This window comes from Oncorhynchus mykiss, chromosome 18, assembly GCF_057628025.1.
Source record: "Oncorhynchus mykiss isolate SJ-2025 chromosome 18, ASM5762802v1, whole genome shotgun sequence".
Classification (NCBI taxonomy): domain Eukaryota; kingdom Metazoa; phylum Chordata; class Actinopteri; order Salmoniformes; family Salmonidae; genus Oncorhynchus; species Oncorhynchus mykiss.
The window spans coordinates 41137270-41160809 of NC_143039.1; the positions used below are offsets into that span (position 1 = coordinate 41137270).

At 41.6% G+C, this 23540-nt stretch overlaps 1 protein-coding gene across 1 annotated transcript; it reads right to left on the reverse strand.

Moving 5' to 3' along the window:
- Nucleotides 1-576: 576 nt before the first annotated feature.
- cdcp1b (CUB domain containing protein 1b) lies at nt 577-22837 on the reverse strand. Its single transcript, XM_021571674.3, has 12 exons — nt 22776-22837; nt 22559-22633; nt 14132-14365; nt 12193-12549; nt 10491-10700; nt 9279-9635; nt 8777-9136; nt 8311-8508; nt 5909-6271; nt 3123-3479; nt 2166-2253; nt 577-2037 (listed from the first exon to the last, which is right to left on the reverse strand). Exons 2-12 carry the CDS (start codon nt 22626-22628, stop codon nt 1506-1508), a joined length of 3126 nt encoding a protein of 1041 aa, XP_021427349.3. The 5' UTR covers nt 22629-22633; nt 22776-22837; the 3' UTR covers nt 577-1505.
- Between the last annotated feature and the right edge of the window lie 703 nt (nt 22838-23540).

Here is a 23540-nt window from a genome sequence, read left to right on the forward strand (position 1 = left end):
GACGTCACTCCCTCATACCACCCTCATGGAGTCTGTTTCTGACCATTTGAGCAGACACATGCACATTTGTGGACTGCTGGAGGTCATTTTGCAGGGCTCTGGCAGTGCTCCTCCAGGCGGAGGTAGCGGTCCTGCTGCTGGGTTGTTGCCCTCCTCCACATCTCCTGATATACTGGCTTGTCTCCTGGTAGCGCCTCCATGCTCTGGACACTACGCTGACAGACACAGCAAACCTTCTTGCCACAGCTCACATTGATGTGCCATCCTGGATGAGCTGCACTACCTGAGCCACTTGTGTGGGTTGTAGACTCCGTTTCATGCTACCACTAGAGTGAAAGCACCGCCAGCATTCAAAAGTGACCAAAACATCAGCCCGGAAGCATAGGAACCGAGAAGTGGTCTGTGGTCACCACCTGCAGAACCACTCCTTTATTGGGGGTGTCTTGCTAATTGCCTATAATTTCCACCTGTTGTCTATTCCATTTGCACAACAGCATGTTAAATTTATTGTTAATCAGTGTTGCTTCCTAAGTGGACAGTTTGATTTCACAGAAGTGTGATTGACTTGGAGTTACATTGTGTTGTTTAAGTGTTCCCTTTATTTTTTTTGAGCAGTGTATATTTAAAAAAAAAGTGATTATAATATTTTCGTACTGAGGACAAGATTTTAAACCAAAGTTTATTGCCACAATCTGATGACCCTTGGCTTCTGGCTAAAGGTTTGGTTGTTTCCTGTAAAAGTCCCTCAACAAATACTCAATGGTAACCACTCCAACCTTCCAAACAATCGGTCTTCCGTGGTTCAAGGTTATAACAAGCTACAAAATGGGATTTAAAAAGGTCACAGGTTTTAGCCAAAGGATTAATAATGTCACTTTTCCCCATAACAACAAGGAAGCCTTTTGTCTTTTCTTTGTAAGTTTTAGTGTTTTGGATTGATTACCTTGTCTATCCTAAAAAAAACTGTATTACTCACAATATCACACTGTACACTTTCACAGACCACTCAAAATGTCTAATTAATTAATGAAAATATTTGGCAGAGAAAAAGTTTGGTAATGTCTAAAAATACATTTACAGAGAAAAACCTTTGGCAAACAGCATCAACAATGCAAAAAAGCTAAAAGTAACTCAAGGTTACTCATTAGATGCAACCCTGCTCCTAAATCCATGGCACACCAGTGGCCCAGGGCAACATTCATTCTATTAAGTACATACTAGCATATAAAACAAAGATAAAATACAATCAAGAAATATACACAAAAACCAAGTCCACCAGTATTGTAAAATCAGAAGAGCAGCACCATGTGCTGTAAGGAAGCGTAGACTCAGAGGCTCGAATGAAATGTAGTACCAGTGTTGTCTGATGGTCTTATGCAGTAGACAACACACCACTAATACAGACGCCCTGATTGTTATGCAAAGGCACATTTCCGCTCCATTTCTACACTGCAGTGAACTTGCAACAATGTGAAATAATTAACAGTAGTCCATCTCACAGTATGCTAAATGGATTCCTCCCCATCCGAGCCGATGAAGATCTCCGGTTCTAGGATTTGGTCTGCACCCGACAGTCGAATCGTATTTATATCCCCAGTGCTCTTGAACGTGCACAGCTCATTGTCCACCATCCTGCGGTCCATGAAGCCCATGCTGTTGTGACGGTTTATGGGCGTGCGAGGTCTTGATGGCATGAAGGATTCTGACGGGTCCAGGAAAGGTCTGTGCATGTCTTTCTCAGGCACCAGTTCAGGCTCGTGGTATGCAGCAGTCTCTGTGATCTCTGGCACTCCGTCCTGGAGCGGCATGAATGTCCGGTAGGTGTCAACCGGCTGTCCTTGGAAGTGGGCCTGGATGGTGCCCACATAGCTGGGCTCGCGGAGCAGGTGGCCATACACCATGGTGTCTTCGATGGAGGCGTAGACATGAGACTCATTGTCCGACCGGGTTTTGGGGAACATGCCGTCGCCTGGGATGAAGATATTCCCTTTCCTTACGAAGATGGAAGCCTCATTGACCATCGTTCTTTTCTTCTTCCTGTAAAGCACGAAAGAGGAATACAAATGGTTGAGTCAGACAAACTACAGTGGGGGAAACAGCCAAGTCATGGATTGACCTTAACATCAAAGCTATACAGATTGTTTTGGTGAGGCAGGTGTTCTCACCTTATCACCAAGCAGACGACTGTCAGCACAAGGAGCATAAGGAGCAGCACTGCTCCCACAGCCCACAGAATGGAGCTCTGGAGCAGCACTATAGAGACACACACAAGAAGATAATCATGATTAGATATGATAAGAATTAGACAAATATAGCAGCATGTACTGTAGCAATGAAATGGGGTGCTGGTTTATGAGAAGGCTGAAAGACAGTTGCATGGAAGCATTATACTGTACATCCTCCCTTGTAACAAATCTACTCCCATGTAACAATTCAAAAGACTATGGCAAGTTTCAAGTTGATTGAGCAAAGAGAAGTGAAGGGTTTCATTTAGGATGTAAATAATGTTTTACAAAGGTTCCATTTTCTCATCTTTTGACGGATTGCTTAGATTTTCTCAAATCATACTAGAGACAGTAATACGCGAGTTAAGGTTCACAACTGAATTGCATGCTGTTAATTTATACTTTATTTTTTGTATCAACACTTGCTTTGGCATACACCTTCCTACCCTCAAGAACATCAATCAGTTTCAAGTTGATAGAGCAAAGAAAAGTTGAATTTGGGTTTGAATGAGAGCGCAATTTTATTTTGTAGAAAGTTGCGGTTTTCTCTTCCATCTTTTGACATATCGCTGAGCTTTTTTCATACTTAGTAGAGGGATGAACATATATTTTGAGTTGAATCAAGCTTCACTGCCAGCACCCCTAAATACAGTGTTGATGATTATGAGACCACCATGTATCCCTAATAAGTGCCCTACGTGTATTGATGTAATTTAAGAAATATACATTAAAATTGAAATATAAATTGTTTTCATTTTCCCTCAAATTTAAGATCTCAAAGAGTTATTGAAATAACCAGAAAAGGTCTTGAGAGAAAAATTCTAGAATTATGCAGATATCTTATCACAACCATAATTCAGTCACAACTCCATAATAACATTACAAACAGGTCCTTACTGCTAGTATTCTGTAGGGTGACCTTGCTGAGCACACTGAAGTGTCTGTCCTCCGGCAAACAGTTGGACATGTTGAGGTAGAAGCTCTCAGGGACCATCAGCTTGTCCTCTGCCGCCTCATCCTCCCTTTGACTCAATAGCTCCTCTGGAGAGTCCAGGGTCTGCACCTTGATGCACGTGTGCCCCTGGCCACACTTGGGCTGGCTGATGTTAGTGAACAGCAGGTTGGCCTGGAGGTGGCCTGGCAGATTGACGATCCAGGACACGGTGGAGTACGGCTTCATACCGTTGGGCCAGTTTGGGGTGGCCAGGAGGGCAGGGGAACCCATTCTGGGCTGGACAGTATATATGATGCTCTCTGATAGAGAAAAAGTCATTGATGAGGAACAATCATTTTCAATACAGTTTGAACACAGTGGTTGAGAGGGAGGGAGAATGGAATTTTCCACTGAATCCATTGTTAAAACAAATCCCCTTGCTATTGCTGTATTTCAGTGCTCTCTTGTGGATGTTACACAATGAATCATAAAAAGGTACGTGAAGAGAGTATTAAAGTAACTGTCCAGTGTTTCCAGATTTCTATGAAATGTGACCTATAATTCATTAAAATACGAGTGAAATAATTACACTTTTTTGAAAGGAAAACTAAGTAGGACAGAAATAAGCTTTGTGTTAGAATGGTGTAGGCGTACCTAGGGCTGTGGTGGACAACATTTTGTCAGCCGATGATTGTCAAGCAAATAACGGTCAGTCTCACGGTAATTGACCGTTAATTAACAAAACACATGTAGCATCTCCTGGCTTCCACACACAGCCTACAAGCCACTGGTGCTGAACTTTGGAACATCTACATTTTAAAAAGTCTAATAAATCCATTTAATATAGCCTACACCATCACAATAAATCCATTATTTATTTTAGACAGGTCTAAAGAAACATGATATGAAGAAAATGTGGTCTATTTCAGAAGAACAGCATAACATACTCTGAGTTGTCCTTATGTTAGGTCCTGATCTGGCTATGCCATATGGCAGTGGGCTACACTAGTTCATTAAGCAGACAAGATTTGCTTAGAATTTTGTAGCATAATTTTATATTATTTTATAGTATGAAGAATACAATTGAACAAAGCTGAATAAAACAAAATAATATTTTCTCCCAACAATTTGAGGGAGTGCACATATGTGGCTGTGTTGAACAGTTAACAAAAGAAATAGGTACTTCTATACATGCTTCATTTAGAGTTATTCATGTAACTTCAGTTCTACCAACGTTGCTCTATAAGTTTAGATTTTTTATACATTGTAAGGCTGCATGACGCGACTAATGATGATTTGAAAAAAGTCACTTGAAATGCATGAGCTCTACTTTGTTTGTTGCGCAGGCTGTACACACTTCATCAGTCTCTCACTCACAATTTGACAAGCACTTGATAATGCCTCGATTTCCCGGCGGCATCCCCTTTGTGTGGCTGTAATGCTCCTTAAAAGAAATCCATGCCTTTTGCGGCCAGTGGCCGTTGAGCCCTTGGGCTAAATATTATAATTCTCCTCTCCCTGAGTGCTACGAAGCACCGCTCACTCAGATGGCTCTCCATCACGTGATCGGGTCTTTCTTACAGGCTACAAGTGAAGACTGACATTGGGGACGCAACTATGCGCACCCTTATCCAATTCCAAGGTGCATATTAAAGATATTGGAAGAACGGTCTACATTTACTTTTTGTCAGCCAACAAGATGAGTAGGCTAAATGAACAGCAAAAGCACTAGCCTATGTCAATCTACTATTCCTCATAGTACAAAAGTTTACATATTCTATTCTGTGTGAGAAATAAATATTCCAAACATAGTCTGGGACAGTTGTGGGATGCGATAGATCCCAAATTAATACAACCACTAGCAACAAAAAACATTCACAAGTGGTAATAAGTGGTAATACATCATTCACAAGTGATAGGCTAATATTGTCACCCATCTGACTATTCTTGATTTAATGCTGTATTTACATATACTAAATAATGTGTGTGTGAAATTAGTTCTGATTTAGAACCGACCATTATCATGCACCTGTCTCAAACCAGGGGCAGGGGGAAAAATACACGTAATCTATGCACTTAAATTGCGAATGTAGGACGCTTTTCCTGTGGTTAATTTTCATGCCAGCCAGGTAGGCTATACTCCTGTTGTAAAGATAAACAATGTGCTTACTGTTAGGAAGGTTGATAAATAAATATAGTAGATCTAGCCTATAGAAAGCTGATGGGATCCTCATTAAGTGTTTGATTAGATTTTAGCTGACATTTGCATTGATGTCAGAGTGATTATATGGACAATAGAGTGCTGAGTACCAGGCAGTTAGCAAGTTTGGCAGGCAGCAGCATGAGCTTGGAGAAGCCTAATTACCGTGACTAAACTGCCACGTGGAATTTGACTGCCTTCATGACTCGCGACCGCATGGCGGTAATATGGTCACTGTAACAGTTCTAGGCATACCCCAACAACAGAATGGTGTGAGTGTATACCAGTCATTAAAAATAGACTGCTGATTGGCCAGCTCCTCCTCCTCAGAAGTATGACATCATGCTCTATGAAGAAATAGCAAATATTTTTTAAACGGTCTGTTTGAGATACAAGTTTTTTGAAGTGAATTTATGCTTTGGCCACAAATGGGGATATAGGATGAGTCAATTTGGGTATGAGTTAAAATGAGATTTTCACTGGACAGTTACTTTAAAAGATTTTTAAAAACGTGAAAAAAAAGACTGCAAATCCGGTTAGTTAGCATACCTGAGATTTCATCACTGAAGGACACATTGAGGAAAGGCCCTTGATTCAGGCTAAGGTCCTTGGCTGTGGCAGTGACAGAGACGTTGGAGTGCACTTGGACTTTGCGAATGATGCCTTCGGAGCAGAAGTAGCCAATGGAGGACCCATCACCCTCAGCTATGTGAAGGGAGACACTCCCATTGCATTCCTGTCCTGGCAGGGACTGCCTGAGGTTTCCTGTGGGGGACAGTAGATCCACAGTGCCATATACTGGGATGTTGAGGTGCCAGGTGAAGCTTTGTAGTAGCGTAGGGAGGCACATCGGAATTTTGGGGACCGTGAGAAGAGTCCCGCTCACAGAGCATGAGTCCAAACTCTGGCATCCTGGAATAGATCCACAGAGGCTTGAGAGATTATAATGGTTTACACACAGTGCTTTCAGAGTATTCACACCCCTCTACTTTTTCCACATCTTGTCGTGTTACAAAAGGGGAATAAAATGGATTCTGCATTTTTTGTCAATGATCTACACAAAATACTCCAATGTCAAAGTGGGAAAAAAATTCTAACATGTCAAAACAATCAAAAAAAATAAAACACTAATATATGCAACCCCCGGAGTCAATACATGTTAGAATCACCTTCGGCAGCGATTACAGCTGTGAGTCTTTCTGGGTAGGTCTCTAAGAGCTTTCCACACCTGGACTGTGCAACATTTGCCCATTATTCTTTAAACAATTTCAAGCTCTGTCAAATTCATTGTTGATCATTGCTAGAGAACCATTTTTCAGGTCGCCATTGATTTTCAAGCAGATTTAAGTCAAAACTCTCGACATTCACATTCTTCTTGGTAAGCAACTCCAATGTAGATTTGGCTTTGTGTTTTAGGTTATCGTCCTGCTGAAAGGTGAATTAATCTCCCAGGGTCTGGTGGAAAGCAGACTGAACCAGGTTTTCCTCTAGGATTTTGCCAGTGTTTAGCTCCATTCCATTTCTTTTTTATCCTGAAAAACTGTCCTTAACGATTACAAGCATGCCCATAACATGATACAGCCATCACTGTGTTTGAAAATATAGCGAGTGGTACTTGGTAATGTGTTGTATTTGCATAACAGGCTATTCAGGCCAAATTTTGTACAGTATTACTTTTGTGCCCTGTTGCAAACATGATGCAATTTAAAAATATATTTTATGCTTCCTTCTTTTCACGCTGGCAATTAGGTTAGTAAAAGTCTAAAATGATTTGGTTTTAAATATACTTCAGTATGAAAAGAAAACATAATTGCTAAAATATACATGAGTATCAAAAGTAAAAGTAAGTCATTTCAAATTCCTTATATTAAGCAAACCAGACAGCAAAATGTTATTATCTTTTTCATTTACGGAAAGCCAGGGGCACGCTTCAACACTCAGACATAATTTACAAATGAAGCATGTGTTTAGTGAGTTTGTCAGATCAGAGGCAGTAGCGTTGACCAGGGATGTTATCTTGATAAGTGTGTGAATTACACAATTTTCCTGTCCTGCTAAGTATTCAAAATGTTATTTTGGGTGTCAGGGACAATGTATGGAGTAAAAAGTACATTTTTGGGGGGGGAATGTAGTGAATTAAAAGTCAAACATATAAATGGTCAAGTAAAGTAGACCCCCCCCCCCAAAAAATACTTTAGTACTTTCAAGTATTTTTTTGTACTTTCAAGTAAGGACTTTACACCACTGGAAATGAATAACTTCACCATGCTCAAAGGGATATTCAGCTACATCTAACAACAGATGCCCTTCTTTTCATTGGAAAACCTCCTTTGTTGTTGAATCTGTGTTTGAAATTCACTGCTTGACTGAGGGACCTTACAATTATCTGCAAGTGTTGGGTACAGAGATGAGGCAATCATTCAAAAATCATGTTAAACACCATTATTGCACACAGAGTGAGTTCATGGAACTTATTATGTGACCTGTTAAGCAAATCTTTACTACTGAATTTATTTAGGCTTGCCATAACAAATGGGTTGAATACTTATTGTCTCATGACATTTCAACTATTCCTTTTTTTATTAATTTGTAAAAATTCACACATTTAAAAAAAATAATAATCATTCCACTTTGACATTATGGGTTATTGTGTGTAGGCCAGTGAAAATAAAATCTCAATTGAATCCATTTTAAATTCAGGCTGTAACAACATGTGAAAAAGTCTAGGGATGTGAATCATTTCTGAAGGCACTGTACATGAATATTATTGGTGCACATCCTTAGATTTGAATACTACAAAGACCATCTGTTCTACCTTTGTCACGAAGATACTCTAACAAGCTTAAATGAGAATGGTATAGATACTGTCCATAGTACTATAGTTCCTATGTTCAAGTGTAGTTATTTTGGAGGCAATACATGCAATCCTACTGTATGTATTGTTACAGTACCTATGGTTTTCGTGGCTGTCAGACGTAGGTCTTCACTTGGACAGTCCAGGAAAGAAAGACTTGCTTTGGTCCCTGAGGGAACTGTGATCTTCTCCTGGACCACAGAGTCCTTCCTCATCTCACAGTGGGAGTCAGAGCCCATCTTCTCAATGTGGAGGAATGGCCCTTCCTCCTCTGACAGATTTACAGTGCAGAGAACTGACCAGGGAATACAAGACAAACATGCACAATCATCCTGAGAAATAGGTCACTGATCACCACTCAATTAATTTGATTGAATGATCAGGCTAATTTTAGGCCACAAGTTTATAATGGAAATATTAGTGGTGTATTAGTTTTGAAAAGTCTAGTGTTGGTTTAACAGATTGCATGCACAGAATAAATAAGCATCTTTGGATCTTATTTGTGATTGCTTACAGCACAATCATGTCATATAACAATTTATGATCGTCAATAGTCTTTGTACCTGGATGGCCGCTCCTCATTACCGAGAGCCTGAAATGTAGGGACAGGCCCTGTTTGGTCTTGTCAGTCTCACAGTTAAACATAGTCATGGTGAAGCTGCCCTGCCTGTGTGTTGGCTGGGGGTCCACCAGGGTCTTCTGGATGCCCACCTCTCCCTCCTTGTCGTAAATCACCATCACTTTCTTCTTCCGGCAGAGAGGCGCCGTGTAATTCAGGAAGTTAACTGTGTAGTTATGCATGCCGGGCACCATGAAGTCCCACCTCATCAGGTCATTGTCAGAGAAACCTCTAGGGTAGTTGGCTGAGAGAAAGTTTGTATCGGACACCCCACGAGGTAGGTTGACTTTTACCACAGCCAGCACTGGAAGGAAGAGGGTTAAATAAGGTATAATGACATGAGTAATTCTGTCATTAGAGGGATACCGAATATATATAGGCTAAAAGGGATGACCTCAGCAGGCATTGATTTCCTGTGGCTCCTCCAATAGCTGCCAGACACTCACTTTTAATCTCCGGCCCAACAGTGACCTTGAAGTCCAGCGGCTCCAGCTTCCTGTCCCCAGGGACCTGCAGGGACACTCGGCCCTTGTACAGCACCTGGACCGTGGTGATGGTGCCATCTGGGCAGAACATGCCGATGGTGGCGGGCCCGGTGCGCTGGTAAGTGATGATGGTGTAGGTATGCTCGTCAGGACAGGACTCAGAGGGTGGGATCTGTCTCATTCCCGGTGATGGGAAGTCCAGCTGGAAGGAAAGGCCAGGTGGAACTTTCAGGTCCCAGGTGAAGGTTCTGTTGAAGTCTGGGAAGAGGGAGGACTCCGCCTGGACAATGTTCCCGCTGCAGGCGATCTCTGTGCAATCTGGAGGAGGAAAAACATCTAATTGGCGACAGATTTTCATGCGAATATTCTAAAATCTGAAAATATGCTCACAAAATGTACTTTTTCACCTACATTTTAATGTACGGAATAAAAATCTAAAAGCTCAATGTGTCTCCATCGCATTTTCAACTCTGCCAAAGGTTTGGTCACAAAAACTGTTAAATAGCAAATGTGCCCACTCTGGTCTTGGCACATGTGCTCTAGCCTACCGCTCAGATACAATGTGGGTAGTCTGTGCGGGTAGGCTACTCTATATGATTAGACTATTATGGATGAGAGAATATTTTTATCTGTCAAACAGCAGTCAAGCATCGACCACTATGTCCCCAGAATAAGACCCTCAATATTTATTGGAAAGGAGCATCAAGCTCATCACTGTGTATCATGCTGTGAAGTTCATCATCATTTATTTAATCTGTATCCTAATAACCTGCATGGTTTCCCAAGTCGTAGTGGGAGGACCACACACCATATCATAACCTGACTCCAAGTTTAATTCGATATGATGATTATTTTTTAAATATTTGCACATAATTAATTTTACAGACAAAAAGATCCCAACATGTCTTATGAACAAATGATCTGTGAGCATTTATAAAATTGTAACGAAGCCTCCTGTAGTTTCCATCCCAGCTTTAAAGATTTAGTTTTTATGGGGTATGACTATGTGGATGGAATCATGGTTAGTGAAGCTAACCGATGAGCAAGGGTTTACACTTTTAAGACTCCTATTGGGTCCCTTGTGCCAGGAAAGCTCACTCAAGTGATACTAGAAAGTATCAGGTTTGGTCAGTGCCCTGTTGAGGCGAGGAAAATGGGTCAGAGGCGTCTTACCAATATCCCTGTTGATCTGCACACTGAAGAGATTTTGTGGCTGTGGGCAGGTGAACGTCACAGAGATGTTGTGGGCGTCTTTCAGGACGAGTTCTTTGGAGTTACAGGTAGGCCCCTCCCCAACACACACACTGCACTCTTTGGCTTTGGTGTCTCTGCTGATGGTGACGATAGTGTCTGGCTCTGGGGTCACTGACATCATTCGGCTCTCTGAGGAAGATTGGAAACATAAGCACTCAAACTACACTGAACAAAAATATAAATGCAACAAGTGCTGGTCTCATGTTTCAGGAGATGAAATAAAAAGGTCCCAGAAATGTTCCATATGCACAAAAAGCTTATTTCTCTCAAATGTGTTTACATCCCTGTTAGTGAGCATTTCTTCTTTGTCAAGATAATCCATCCACCTGACAGGTATGGCATACCAAGAAGCTGATTAAACAGTATGATCATTACACAGGTGCACCTTGTGCTGGGGAAAATAAAAATTTCAGCCACACCCATTGCTGACGGGTGTATAAAATCAAGCACACAGCCATACAATCTCCAAAGACAAACAATGGCAGTAGAATGGCCTGTACTGAAGAACTCAGTGACTTTCAATTTAGGCACCATCATAGGATGCCACCTTTCAAACAAGTCTGTTTGTCAAAGTTCTGACCTGTTAGAGCTGCCCCCGTCAACTGTGCTGTTATTGTGAAGTGGAAACGTCTAGGAGCAACAACAGCTCAGCCGAGAAGTAGTAGATCACACAAGCTCCAAGAACGGGACCGGCGAGTGCTGAAGCGCATAGCACGTAAAAATCGTCTGTCCCCGGTTGCAACACTCACTACACTCACTTCTCTTAGAGTGATGAATCACGCTTCACAATCTGGCGGTCCAACAGAAACCAGGGTTTGGCGGATGCCAGGAGAACGCTACCTACCCCAATGCATAGTGCCAACTGTAAACTTTGGTGGAGGAGGAATCATGGTCTGGGGCAGTTTTTCATGGTTCGGGCTAGGTCCTTTAGTTCCAGTGAAGGGATATCTTAATGCTGCAGCATACAATGACATTCTAGACGATTCTGTGCTTCCAACTTTGTGGCAACAGTTTGGGGAAGGCCTTTCCCGTTTCAGAATGACAATGCCCCAGGGCACAAAGCAAGGTCCATACAGAAACGGTTTGTCAAGATCAGTGTGGAAGAACTTGACTGGCCTGCACAGAGCCCTCACCTCAACCACATCGAAGACCTTTCGGATGAACTTGGAACGCTGACTGCAGGTGTCCACATACTTTGTAGTGCATATCTGCATTCCCAGTCATGTGAAATCCATAGATTAGGGCCTGATTTCCTTATATGAACTGTAACATCTTTGAAATTGTCTCATGTTGGGTTTATATTTTAATTCAGTATAATTCATTGTTCTGTCTTCAACAAAATATAATTTAGTGTACATAAACTACATTACCAAAAGTATGTGGACCGGTTGGAACGGAGGCATAATATGACGGTGCCACGTTGAAAGTCACTGAGCTCTTCAGTAAGGCCATTCTACTACCAATGTTTGTCTAAGGAGATTGAATATACACCTGTCAGCAACGGGTGTGGCTTAAATAGCCGAATCCACTAATATGAAGGGGTCTCCACATAGACACTATATAAACAAAACTATGGTTCACATTATTGTGAGGCATGAACAGAAGAGTTGAAAGAGCTTACGTTTCTTCATTGGTTTGGCAGTGGCCGTGAATATAGAGGAATTCACCTCCCCGCCGTTCTGAACTTGCAAAGACACCGTGGCGTTGCTCAGTATATCTAAGTGAGCCACAAGGCCATTCCTGCAGTATGTCTGAGTTTTGACCTCTCCTTCAGTGCTGGTCCTGGTTACAGCGTACTGGTAGCCATCTTGACAGATCTCTGCTTCAGTCATCTCCTTCAGCCTGTCACTAGGGAAGTCCAAACTCAAAACGGTCATCTCTGGCACATTTAGGTGCCAGACAAGGGTTCTAATGAACTCTGGGAAGAGGGAAGGCTGAGCTGCACCTGTGGCAGGGCTGCAAGAGTCCTTGGTGCAATCTAAAAGAAAATTACATAACAGGGAAGAGGAGAAGAAACACAAACAAAACCTGCTTAAAACAGTTCACCCGTAGTGCTAGATTTGAAAGGTGGCCTTAGCTGTTTTTATTAGAGGTCGACCGATTATGAATTTTCAACGCCGATACCGATTATTGGGAGGACCAAAAAAGCCGATACCGATTAATTGGCCGATTAAAAAAAATGTATTTGTAATAATGACAATTACAACAATACTGAATTAACACTTATTTTAACTTAATATAATACATCAATAAAATCAATTTAGCCTCAAGTAGATAATGAAACATGTTCAATTTGGTTTAAATAATGCAAAAACAAAGTGTTGGAGAAGAACGTAAAAGTGCAATATGTGCTATGTAAGAAAGCTAACGTTTCAGTTCCTTGCTCAGAACATGAGAACATATGAAAGTTTGTGGTTCCTTTTAACATGAGTCTTCAATATTCCCAGGTAAGAAGTTTTAGGTTGTAGTTATTATAGGACTATTTCCCTCTATACCATTTGTATTTCATTAACCTTTGACTATTGGATGTTTTTATAGGCACTTTAGTATTGCCAATGTAACAGTATAGCTTCTGTCCCTCTCCTCGCTCCTTCCCTGGGCTTGAACCAGCAACACAACGACAACAGCCACCACCGAAGCAGCGTTACCCATGCAGAGCAAGGGAAACAACCACCCCAAGGCTCAGAGCGAGTGAAGTTTGAAACACTATTAGCGCTAACTAGCCAGCCATTTCACTTCGGTCACACCAGCCTCATCTTGGGAGTTTATAGGTTTGAAGTCATAAACAGCGCAATGCTTGGACGCACAACGAAGTGCTGCTGGCAAAAAGCACGAAAGTGCTGTTTGAATGAATGTTTTTCACGCCTGCTACCGCTCAGTCAGATACTTAGATACTTGTATGTTTGTATGCTCAGTCAGATTATATGCAACGCAGGACACGCTAGATAATATCTAGTAATATCAACCATGTGTAGTTAACTAGTGATTATGATTGATTTTTTTTTTATAAGATAAGTTTAATGCTAGCTAGCAACTTTCCTTGGCTTACTGCATTTGCGTAACAGGCAGTCTCCTTGTGGAGTGCAACGAGAGAGAGGCAGGTCGTTATTGCGTTGGACTAGTTAACTGTAAAGTTGCAAGATTGGATCCCCCGAGCTGACAAGGTGAAAATCTGTCTTTCTGCCCCTGAACGAGGCAGTTAACCCACCGTTCCTAGGCCGTCATTGAAAATAAGAATGTGTTCTTAACTGACTTGCCTAGTTAAATAAAGATTAAATGTGTAAAAAAATAAAAATAAAACAGGCAAATGGGCGCCCAAAAATACCGATTTCCGATTGTTATGAAAACTTGAAAATCGGCCCTAATTAATCGGCCATTCCGATTAAATCGGTCGACCTCTAGTTTTTATGCAGTATCCTTGTTGACACAACTACCACCCACAGCATGCATATCAAATTCTGAAGCAGCTGTCTGTGGGGTACGTCTTTTTGACTGGTTTGATCGAATTAAGGTGGCAGCCTAAAGGGAAACCCAATACAACAACGTTTCTCTAGACTCACCGATTTTCCTGTGGATCTGGATGGCAAAGGCCCTCTGTGGCAGTTCAGTACAGTTGAAGAGCAAGGTGATGTTCTCATCTGGGACCAGGGCCAGAGATGAGTGACAGGCCGTCTGGGTGTCATTCTCACCGCCACGGACTGTGCACACGGAACACTGTTCCAATGGAAGGAACAGTGAGGACGACACAGTCACAGCGGCATCTTTGTCAGGGTGGACATTCATGTGCAGACATTCTGAGGGAACAGAACAAAGGTTATTTATCATATTTCGCAGTCCAAACAGAAAAGGCTAATCTACTACTATATCGTTGTATTGAGGGGTAAAACTGTTGTTTGAAACAATGAACAGGCTAAGATTTCTGAGGTGAAGGTAACAACAAATACATGAGAGAAAAAGATTATAAAACAGTGACATAGCATTTCAGTTTCACTGAACATTGGGAGTAGGCTAGATAGGCTACCTATTTGCATGTCTGGACTCGAGGCTGCACTGGTTATTGCACAAATACACATCCTTCCAGAACACTCGGTTACATTTTCTCTAAGAGGAAAATATGAATTTAGGTTCTCTGTGACATTCAAATTGACAGAAAGTAGCCTGAATAAAGTCCAGTGTCAGATGACTGGTCTGTGTGTAAACCTACCACGGCGGAAGCTCTTTTGTCTTTGAATAGCATATCAACATATAAAAAAATTCTACTTGAATAACAATCAAAAAATGTGACTAGTGTTGATGCTTCTGCAAACAGCGTGGTACGAAGCACACCGGCCACTGTGTACTCGACTGTAAAGTAGCACCCACAATTAAGTCAGTACTCAGACTGAAGTCTTATCAAAGCCCTTGTTACAGTTATGTAGGTGATCTAACAAGGGTGTTCAAAGAATAAGTACTGTACTCTCATATTGTTTGAGAAACTCATCCTTTATTTGAAAACCTAAATATTTTGAGTAAAGTCTAATGGTTACATGGTGTACATCTTATGGTGTTAAGATGGAAGTTTGGTATGGTTAACTCAATACTTTCCATAGGCTGTTCTCTGTGAGAAAAGTACTATTGTAGTGCACCTACAAGAACATGCAGGAAATGTTCATCACCTAAACTTGCAGAGACTTGAAGCAAGCCCAGAACAATGACAGAATTCACATCACACAGTATGGTAAAAAGTGTTGCCAAAGGGTGATTCCTCACAAAACTGGAATTTGGGGGGGATTTTTATGACATTTCATCTAAAAAAAGGGGTCCTTTGGGGGAAGGGTTGTTGACATATATTTGACATGATTTTGCTAGCCCACCACCACCCCCAGCCTCCATCTCTTTGGCTGTGCTTCCGTTTCATTTCAGGGTGATTGATATAGCATATTGAGCACACTGTCTGTAGTTATTTTATTATCTTAAATGATAGAGGCTTGCCCTGGTAGTGAGATGCCCTGGAAGAGCAGAGCCTAAACCCAAGACCTAATGAAATGTATTTTCTATTAAATGGTTTTCTGTCTGAAATATACGGCATATCAAAGTTCCAAAGTAGGATCTCTGCTACTTTTAGAGTTAGAATCCAATTTAAGCATTCCCAGAGTAGCCTATGCCAGGCTTTCACCTTAACTTCAGTATGAAAGCCTGTAGAAGACCTGGTCAGAAATATGCTTAAATGAGGTGGAATGTATACAGAGACTGAAGAGAAAGCGAGACCTCCGGCTCCCTCATTTTTTCCTGATAAGGGTAGGGCCGCTCTGGTTTGCTTATTGCCTCCACCCCGTGGAGGTGGTGTCCCAGAGCGAGATATCGCACTAGCTCAAGGCAAGCAGGCAGGGGACAATGGGCACGTTCCTCTGCTCACGTTGCTGACACATGCCAGATCTTACAACACCTGGATATGTAGTTTATGTATCAGCTAACCACATATTTATTAGCAATCTGTCAGTCAATGACGACGTCTGAGTAGGGGATTGCGACCAATAAGTAGGACAGAGCAAGCTGTTCCCTCTCTCACATGAGCATGCCAGATATTGATCACGTTTCCCTGCTCAGACGTTGCATGCATAAATACGCTGCACGCAATGTCGGAGCAGGGGAACGCGACCAACGTTAAACGGCTTCAGTCATTCTTCATTCTTAAATTTATCCACCATCTTTGGTGCATCTAAGACCTTTGTCCCTCCCAACAATTGGAATAGGCACATTCAAACAGAGGCAAGAATCTAAACTGAAAGCAAATCATTTTCATAGATACCGACATGGAGTAGTGTCATTTCAACCAAATTATATACAAAATAAAAACAATTTCATAAATATCAATTTTCAAAAGTATAATATGCTAGCACTGTAAATGAGCATACGTAAATATATTTGATCCCCTGCTGATTTTGTACTTTTGCCCACTGACAAAGAAATGATCCGTCTATAATTGTATTGTTAGGTTTATTTGAACAGTGAGAGACAGAATAACAAACAAACAAATCCAGAAAAATGCATGTCAAAAATGTTAGAAATGTATTTGCATTTTAATGAAGGAAATAAGTATTTGACCCCTCTGCAAAACATGACTTAGTACTTGGCAAAACCCTTGCAATCACAGAGGTCAGATGTTTCTTGTAGTTGACCACCAGGTTTGCACACATCTCAGGAGGGATTTTGTCCCACTCCTCTTTGCAGATCTTCTCCAAGTCATTAAGGTTTCGAGGCTGACGTTTGGCAACTCGAACCTTCAGCTCCCTCCACAGATTTTCTATGGGATTAAGGTCTGGAGACTGGCTAGGCCACTCCAGGACCTTAATGTGCTTCTTCTTGAGCCACTCCTTTGTTGTCTTGGCCGTGTGTTTTGGGTCATTGTCATGCTGGAATACCCATCCACGACCCATTTTCAATGCCCTGGCTGAGGGAAGGAGGAGGTGTAAAAGATTTGACGGTACATGGCCCCGTCCATCGTCCCTTTGATGCGGTGAAGCTGTCCTGTCCCCTTAGCAGAAAAACACCCCCAAAGCATAATGTTTCCACCTCCATGTTTGACGGTGGGGATGGTGTTCTTGGGGTCATAGGCAGCATTCCTCCTCCTCAAAACACAGCGAGTTGAGTTGATGTCAAAGAGCTCCATTTTGGTCTCATCTGACCACAACACTTTCACCCAGTTGTCCGCTGAATCATTCAGATGTTCATTGGCAAACTTCAGACAGGCATGTATATGTGCTTTCTTGAGCAGGCGGACCTTGTGGGCGCTGCAGGATTTTAGTCCTTCACTGCGTAGTGTGTTACCAATTGTTTTCTTGGTGACTATGGCCCCAGCTGCCTTGAGATCATTGACAAGATCCTCCAGTGTAGTTTTGGGCTGATTCCTCACCGTTCTCATGATCATTGCAACTCCACAAGGTGAGATCTTGCATGGAGCCCCAGGCCGAGGGAGATTGACAGTTATTTTGTGTTTCTTCCATTGACGAATAACTACGCCAACTGTTGTCACCTTCTCAACAAGCTGCTTGGCGATGGTCTTGTAGCCCATTCCAGCCTTGTGTAGGTCTACAATCTTGTCCCTGACATCCTTGGAGAGCTCTTTGGTCTTGGCCATGGTGGAGAGTTTGGAATCTATTTGATTGATTGCTTCTGTGGACACGTGTCTTTTATACAGGTAACAAACTGAGATTAGGAGCACTCCCTTTAAGAGTGTGAGAGCTGAAACAGAGCTGAAACTTTACAGCTTGACATATATGATGAAATTCTGGTTGAGAATGAAACGACTGAACAACGAAAGAGCATAGCAAGTAAGTGAAAGAAATAGGTTTTGATTATGTTTTACTGGTAATGGGGACATATGTAAATGCCAAGAAAATAACTTTTTGGTCAGTGTGTGTGTGTGGAATGCAGTCAGCATTCCAATTGCACGCTCCCTCTAAACTTGAGACATCTGTGGCATTGTGTTCTGTGACAAAACAGCACATTTTAGAGTAACCTTTTATTGTTCTGTATAATGATCATGCTGTTTAATCAGCTTCTTGATATGCCACACCTGCCAGGTGGATGGATTAACTTGGCAAAGGAGAAATGCTCACTAACATGGATCTAAACAAATTTGTGGACAACATTTTAGAGTAATACACTTTTTGTGGATATGGACATTTCTGGGATCTTATATTTCAGCTCATAAAACATGGGACCAACACTTTACGTTGCATTTATATTTTTGTGCAGTGTAGTTTCGGTATAGTTTAGGTTCAGTTGAGAGGCAATTATCAGGGTCACTATCAGATGGGCACTGCACTCTCAACTCTCTGAAGAAGGAGCGGAGCAGGCCCTACTTTTGGGAGAACGAGAGGCAACGGGGGAAAAACCCTTTAAAAAAATGACACGCCCTCCTAAAACTGGTTAAAACTCCAGTTCTGTTTGTGACATTAAGATTCTAACAACGGCAGTGTGTTATATAAACTTATTTAGGAAAAGTCAAGGACGGAGCGGTGCAAGACTTTAAAAAATGGCAGAGTAATAAAAAATGTTTTTATCATAAACAGTCAGATAAGATGAGAAAAGAGGAACCCGCACACTGCTCTTGATAGAATCACTGATCTCTAATAAGCTTAACATATTGTCCTCACGGCCTTCGTCAGAGCTTTTGTGAGTTTTTTAAATTAGCACCCTTATGTAGACCTAGCCCCACCCATATCCGTTCCACGCATCGAATGGGGTCCAGACATTATTTCCTAAAGGTCTTAATGATGAAATGCCTATGCATGTTATGTGGTAAAATTGAACATGAATTATGCCCCTATTTCAGATTACTCTGATGTTTTTATTACGCTGTACCCAATGATTTATGAAAACTTGCTTGGTAGGTCGATGTCCTCATTGTGGTTTTACAGAAATTTTTAATACATTTTATGTACACACTTTATTTGAATAATTATGAAATGCATTTGTTATATTTGGTAGCACTTACTTGTTTTTCCTTTGCCTCCAAACCCTTTCGATTTGTGGAGCGGATGTGGGTGGGGCTAGGTCTACATAAGGGTGCTAATTTAAAAAACTCACAAAAGCTCTGACGAAGGCCGTTTCACCATGTGGCAGTCTGACAGAAGACTCTGGGTTTGACAGGTGCCAGGAGAATGCTACCTGCCCAGATGTATAGTGCCAACTGTAAACTTTGGTGGAGGAGGAATAATGTTCTGGGGCTGTTGTTCATGGTTCGGACTAGGCCCCTTAGTTCCAGTGAAGGGAAATCTTAATGCTACAGCATTCAATGACATTCAAGACGATTCTGTGCTTTCAACTTTGTGGCAACAGTTTGGGGAAGGCCATTCTTGTTTCAGCATGACAATGCACCTGGGCACAAAGCGAGGTCCATACAAAAATGGTTTGTCGAGATCGGTGTGGAAGAACTTGACTGGCCTGCACAGAGCCCTGACCTCAACCCCATCAAAGACCTTGGGGATGAATTGGAATGCCGACTGCACGCCAGGCCTAATCACCCAACATCAGTGCTCGACCTAACTAATGCTCTAGTGGCTGAATGGAAGCAGGTTCCCACAGCAATGTTCCAACATCTAGTGGAAAGCCTTCCCAGAAGAGTGGAGGCTGTTATAGCAACAAAGGGGGGACAAACTCCATATTAATGCCCATGATTTTGGACTAAGACGTTCGACAAGCAGTGTCCACATAGTTTTTGCCATGTAGTGTACAGTGCATTCGTAAAGTATACTTTCCAAATGCACTGTATACAGTACCAGTCAAAAGTTGACACACCTACTCATTCCAGGGTTTCTTTATTTAGACTATTTTCTACATTGTAGAATAATACGGAAGACATCAAAACTATGAAATAACGCATATGAAATCAAGTAGAAACCCCAAAAGTTAACAAATATTAATTTTATATTTGAGATTCTTCAAAGTAGCGACTCTTTGCCTTGATGACAGCTTTATTTTCTCGTAGTTAAGTGAGGAATCACCCATATGTCCTGTGGAGGCTCAGCTCACAATGACCTCAGACTGTGAGAACATGAATGTAAATAAGAGGTGTGTCAGGAACAAGATAGTAAATAGTAGTAAACAGTAAATCCATGTTCTGTATCAAGTTAGATATGCCTCTTACATGTGTGTAGATCTTTGTTTCTATGGTGGCAGTCTGTATGGGCAAACCTGTAACGTCCACTAACAGACACCAACAAGCTTTGGTTATATCACATTATCTGGCGTAAAAACTGTAGCGACAACATAACTTCAGCTCAGTATAACCCTGGCCTGTCTGCTATATCTTTTACCCTTTATCTTTAGGTCCCCTCAATATCAAATTATTCTACATCCTTTTGTTTATATGGATGGCTCTGACTTAGAATATGTGGACAACTACAAATACCTAGGTGTCTGGTTAGACTGTAAACTCTCCTTCCAGACTCACATTAACCATCTCCAATCGGCTTCCTATTCCACAACAATGCCTCCTTGACATGCTGTCAAACATACACTCGTAAAACTGACCATTCTACCGATCCTTGACTTCGGCAATGTCAATTACAAAATAGCCTCCAACACTCTACTCAGCAAATTGGATGCAGTCTATCACAGTGACATCTGTTTTGTCACCAAAGCCCCATGTACTACCCACCACTGCGACCTGTATGCTCTCGTTGGCTGGCCCTCGTTACATATTTGTCGCCAAACCCCACTGGCTACAGGTCATCTATAAGTCTTTGCTAGGTAAAGCCCCGCCTTTTCAGCTCCCTAGTCACCATAGCAACACCCACCCGTAGCACGCGCTCCAGCAGGTATATATCACTGGTCATCCCAAAAGCCAAGACTTACTTTGGCCGCCTTTCCTTCCAGTTCTCTGCTACCAATGACTGGAACGAATTGCAAAAATCACTGAAGCTGGAGACGCATATCTCCCTCACTAGCTTTAAGCATCAGCTGTCAGAGAAGCTTACCGATCACTGTACCTGTACACACCCAATCTGTAAATTGCACACCCAACTACCTCATCCCCATATTGTTATTTATCTTCTTGCTCTTTTGCACCCCGGTATCTCTACTTGCACATCATCATCTGCACATCTATCACTCCAGTGTTACTGATAAATTGTAATTATTTTGCCTCTATGGCCTATTTATTGCCTCTCTAATCTTCTACATTTTTCTATTGTGTTATTGACTATATGTTTGTTTATGTGTAACTGTTGTTGTTTTTGTCGCACTGCTTTGCTTTATCTTGGCCAGGTTGCCGTTGTAAATGAGAACTTGTTCTCAACTGGCCTACCTGGTTAAATAAAGCAATACAATACAATAAACACACACACACACACACACACACACACACACACACACATCTGGGAAATGCCATCGACTTCACGATTCAATATTATCATGATATTTAGGTGCCGATACAATATGTATAAACGATTCTCACGATTCTATATGTATTGTGATTCGATACTGTGATTTTATTGGGATTTCATGTTCCAAACATATTGCTCACCATATGCCTGCTGCAGAGGGACAAGAGAGAGCCATGAGAGGACTAGTTTTGATCAGCCATGGAAAGAAGTGCTGAAAACAAATTGGCTCCCTATTTAAAAAAGTAGATATAGAAGAAGCTATGAATGAAAAATACTGGAGTTTTGGTGCAGGTACAATCAACTATCGCAACGATTATATTGCGATATTGTTAAAACAATACCAAACTATGTATCATCCAAAATAATATACCGATATGTAACTGTATCAATCCCCCCATCACTAATTTATAAGATTTCCTGAATTGAGAACAAAGAGAGTATCGCCAATCCCAGGCTAGTTGAAAAATCTATGCCGTTTTGTATAGGCGAACATGTAACGTCCATTAATGGACAACACAAACCTTTGGTTATTCACATCACATTATCTGGTGTTGAAACTGTAGCAAGGTATGTTGCTTGCATGTTATGTGTTAGGCCGCTCATTTCACAGTGTCAACTCAATCAACATGATAGATCTGACACAAATTGGAGAAAGGTGGCGGACTATTTTAGTACAAATTGTGCCTAAGTGCAGTTTAAATTAAACCTTGTGTGTTCTATTGAAATGAACTTCCGTATAAAGACGTCGTTTTAAGCTTTTCACTTCTCAGTCTGTCCTACCTGTCTAACGTTAAAATGTAATGTGGGCAAAATGTCATACCCATTTGGAAACTATTTCCAATTGCAGTGGATCAAGAATATGCAGAACGATGTTACAGATTAACGTTACATGATTGTGAAACTATTTAATGTATAATATATATTATTTTAAATGCTCGCAAATATACAAAACTAAAAACTTGTAACACTAAAGTACAATACAATGCTTACGTTTATCGACAACATCATATTCTGCAACATTGAGAATATGTAAAGGCCACACTCAGTACATGATTTATAACTTATTGTTAACGTCTGCTTGCTTTGTTTGAAAGGTTGTTTTGAATGTTCTCTCACCTGACAGGTCGAGGCGTAACAAAATCACAATTCCCAGGAGTACTCCAGCGCAAATTGTAGTGAGCCGCATGTCCCCTGATAAAACGACAAAAAGATGTACCTTAAATATTTCTGGATAAATGTTGTTACCAAAACCACGATATTTGCCTTTTTTAAATCCCAGGTTAAAATATTTTTAATGGCGGTGACCAACCAGTAGCTTCCTGATTTACATTACCTGTTTCACTCAGGGCGACGTGTAGGCTAACGTCAATTGGTCTGTCGAAACTTGACGGAAGAATTTTAGCCGTTGACAGGCTGGTCTCTTGGACAAAACGTAACATAGTAAACGAAAATCCGGGCCACTCAAATTAGTGTGTTATGTTTGCTATGGTTACATAAGGCAGAAAGTTAATAAAGGCCATCATTTAAGGAAGGTGGTTGGTCATGTGTAACCCAAAAGTTGCTAGTTTGAAACTCAACACGGACAACATTAGCATTTTAGCTAATTAGCAACTTTGCAACTAACTTGTTACTTACTATTACTTACTACATTTTAGCTACTTTGCAACTATTTAGCATGTTAGTGTAGCCGATGCGAAATGGCTAGCTAGTTAGCGGTGGTGCGCGCTGGTAGCGTTTCAATCGGTGACGTCACTCGCTCTGAGACCTTGAAGTAGTGATTCCCCTTGCTCTGCGGCTTTTGTGAAGCGATGGGTAACGATGCTTCGTGGGTGACTGTTGACGTGTGCAGAGCGTACCTGGTTCGTGCCCAGGTCGGGGCGAGGGGACGGACGTAAAGTCTATACTGTTACATTGGTGCCGTGACCCGGATCACTGGTTGCTGCGGAAAATGAGGAGGTCAAAAGATGGGTGAGTGTAGCCGATGCGAAATGGCTAGGTGGTGCGCGCTGGTAGTGTTTCAATTGGTGACGTCACTCGCTCTGAGACCTTGAAGTAGAGGTTCCCCTTGCTCTGCAAGGGCCGCGGCTTTTGTGGAAAG

Excerpts from the sequence above, each read along its gene's own strand:
- cdcp1b (XM_021571674.3), bottom strand. The coding sequence starts at position 22,628 with ATGCGGCTCACTACAATTTGCGCTGGAGTACTCCTGGGAATTGTGATT. Across the intron at positions 9,137-9,278 it reads TGTTGGGCCGGAGATTAAAA|TGCTGGCTGTGGTAAAAGTC; the intron begins GTGAGTGTCTGG and ends TCTTCCTTCCAG. Across the intron at positions 2,038-2,165 it reads GTCGTCTGCTTGGTGATAAG|GAAGAAGAAAAGAACGATGG; the intron begins GTGAGAACACCT and ends CGTGCTTTACAG.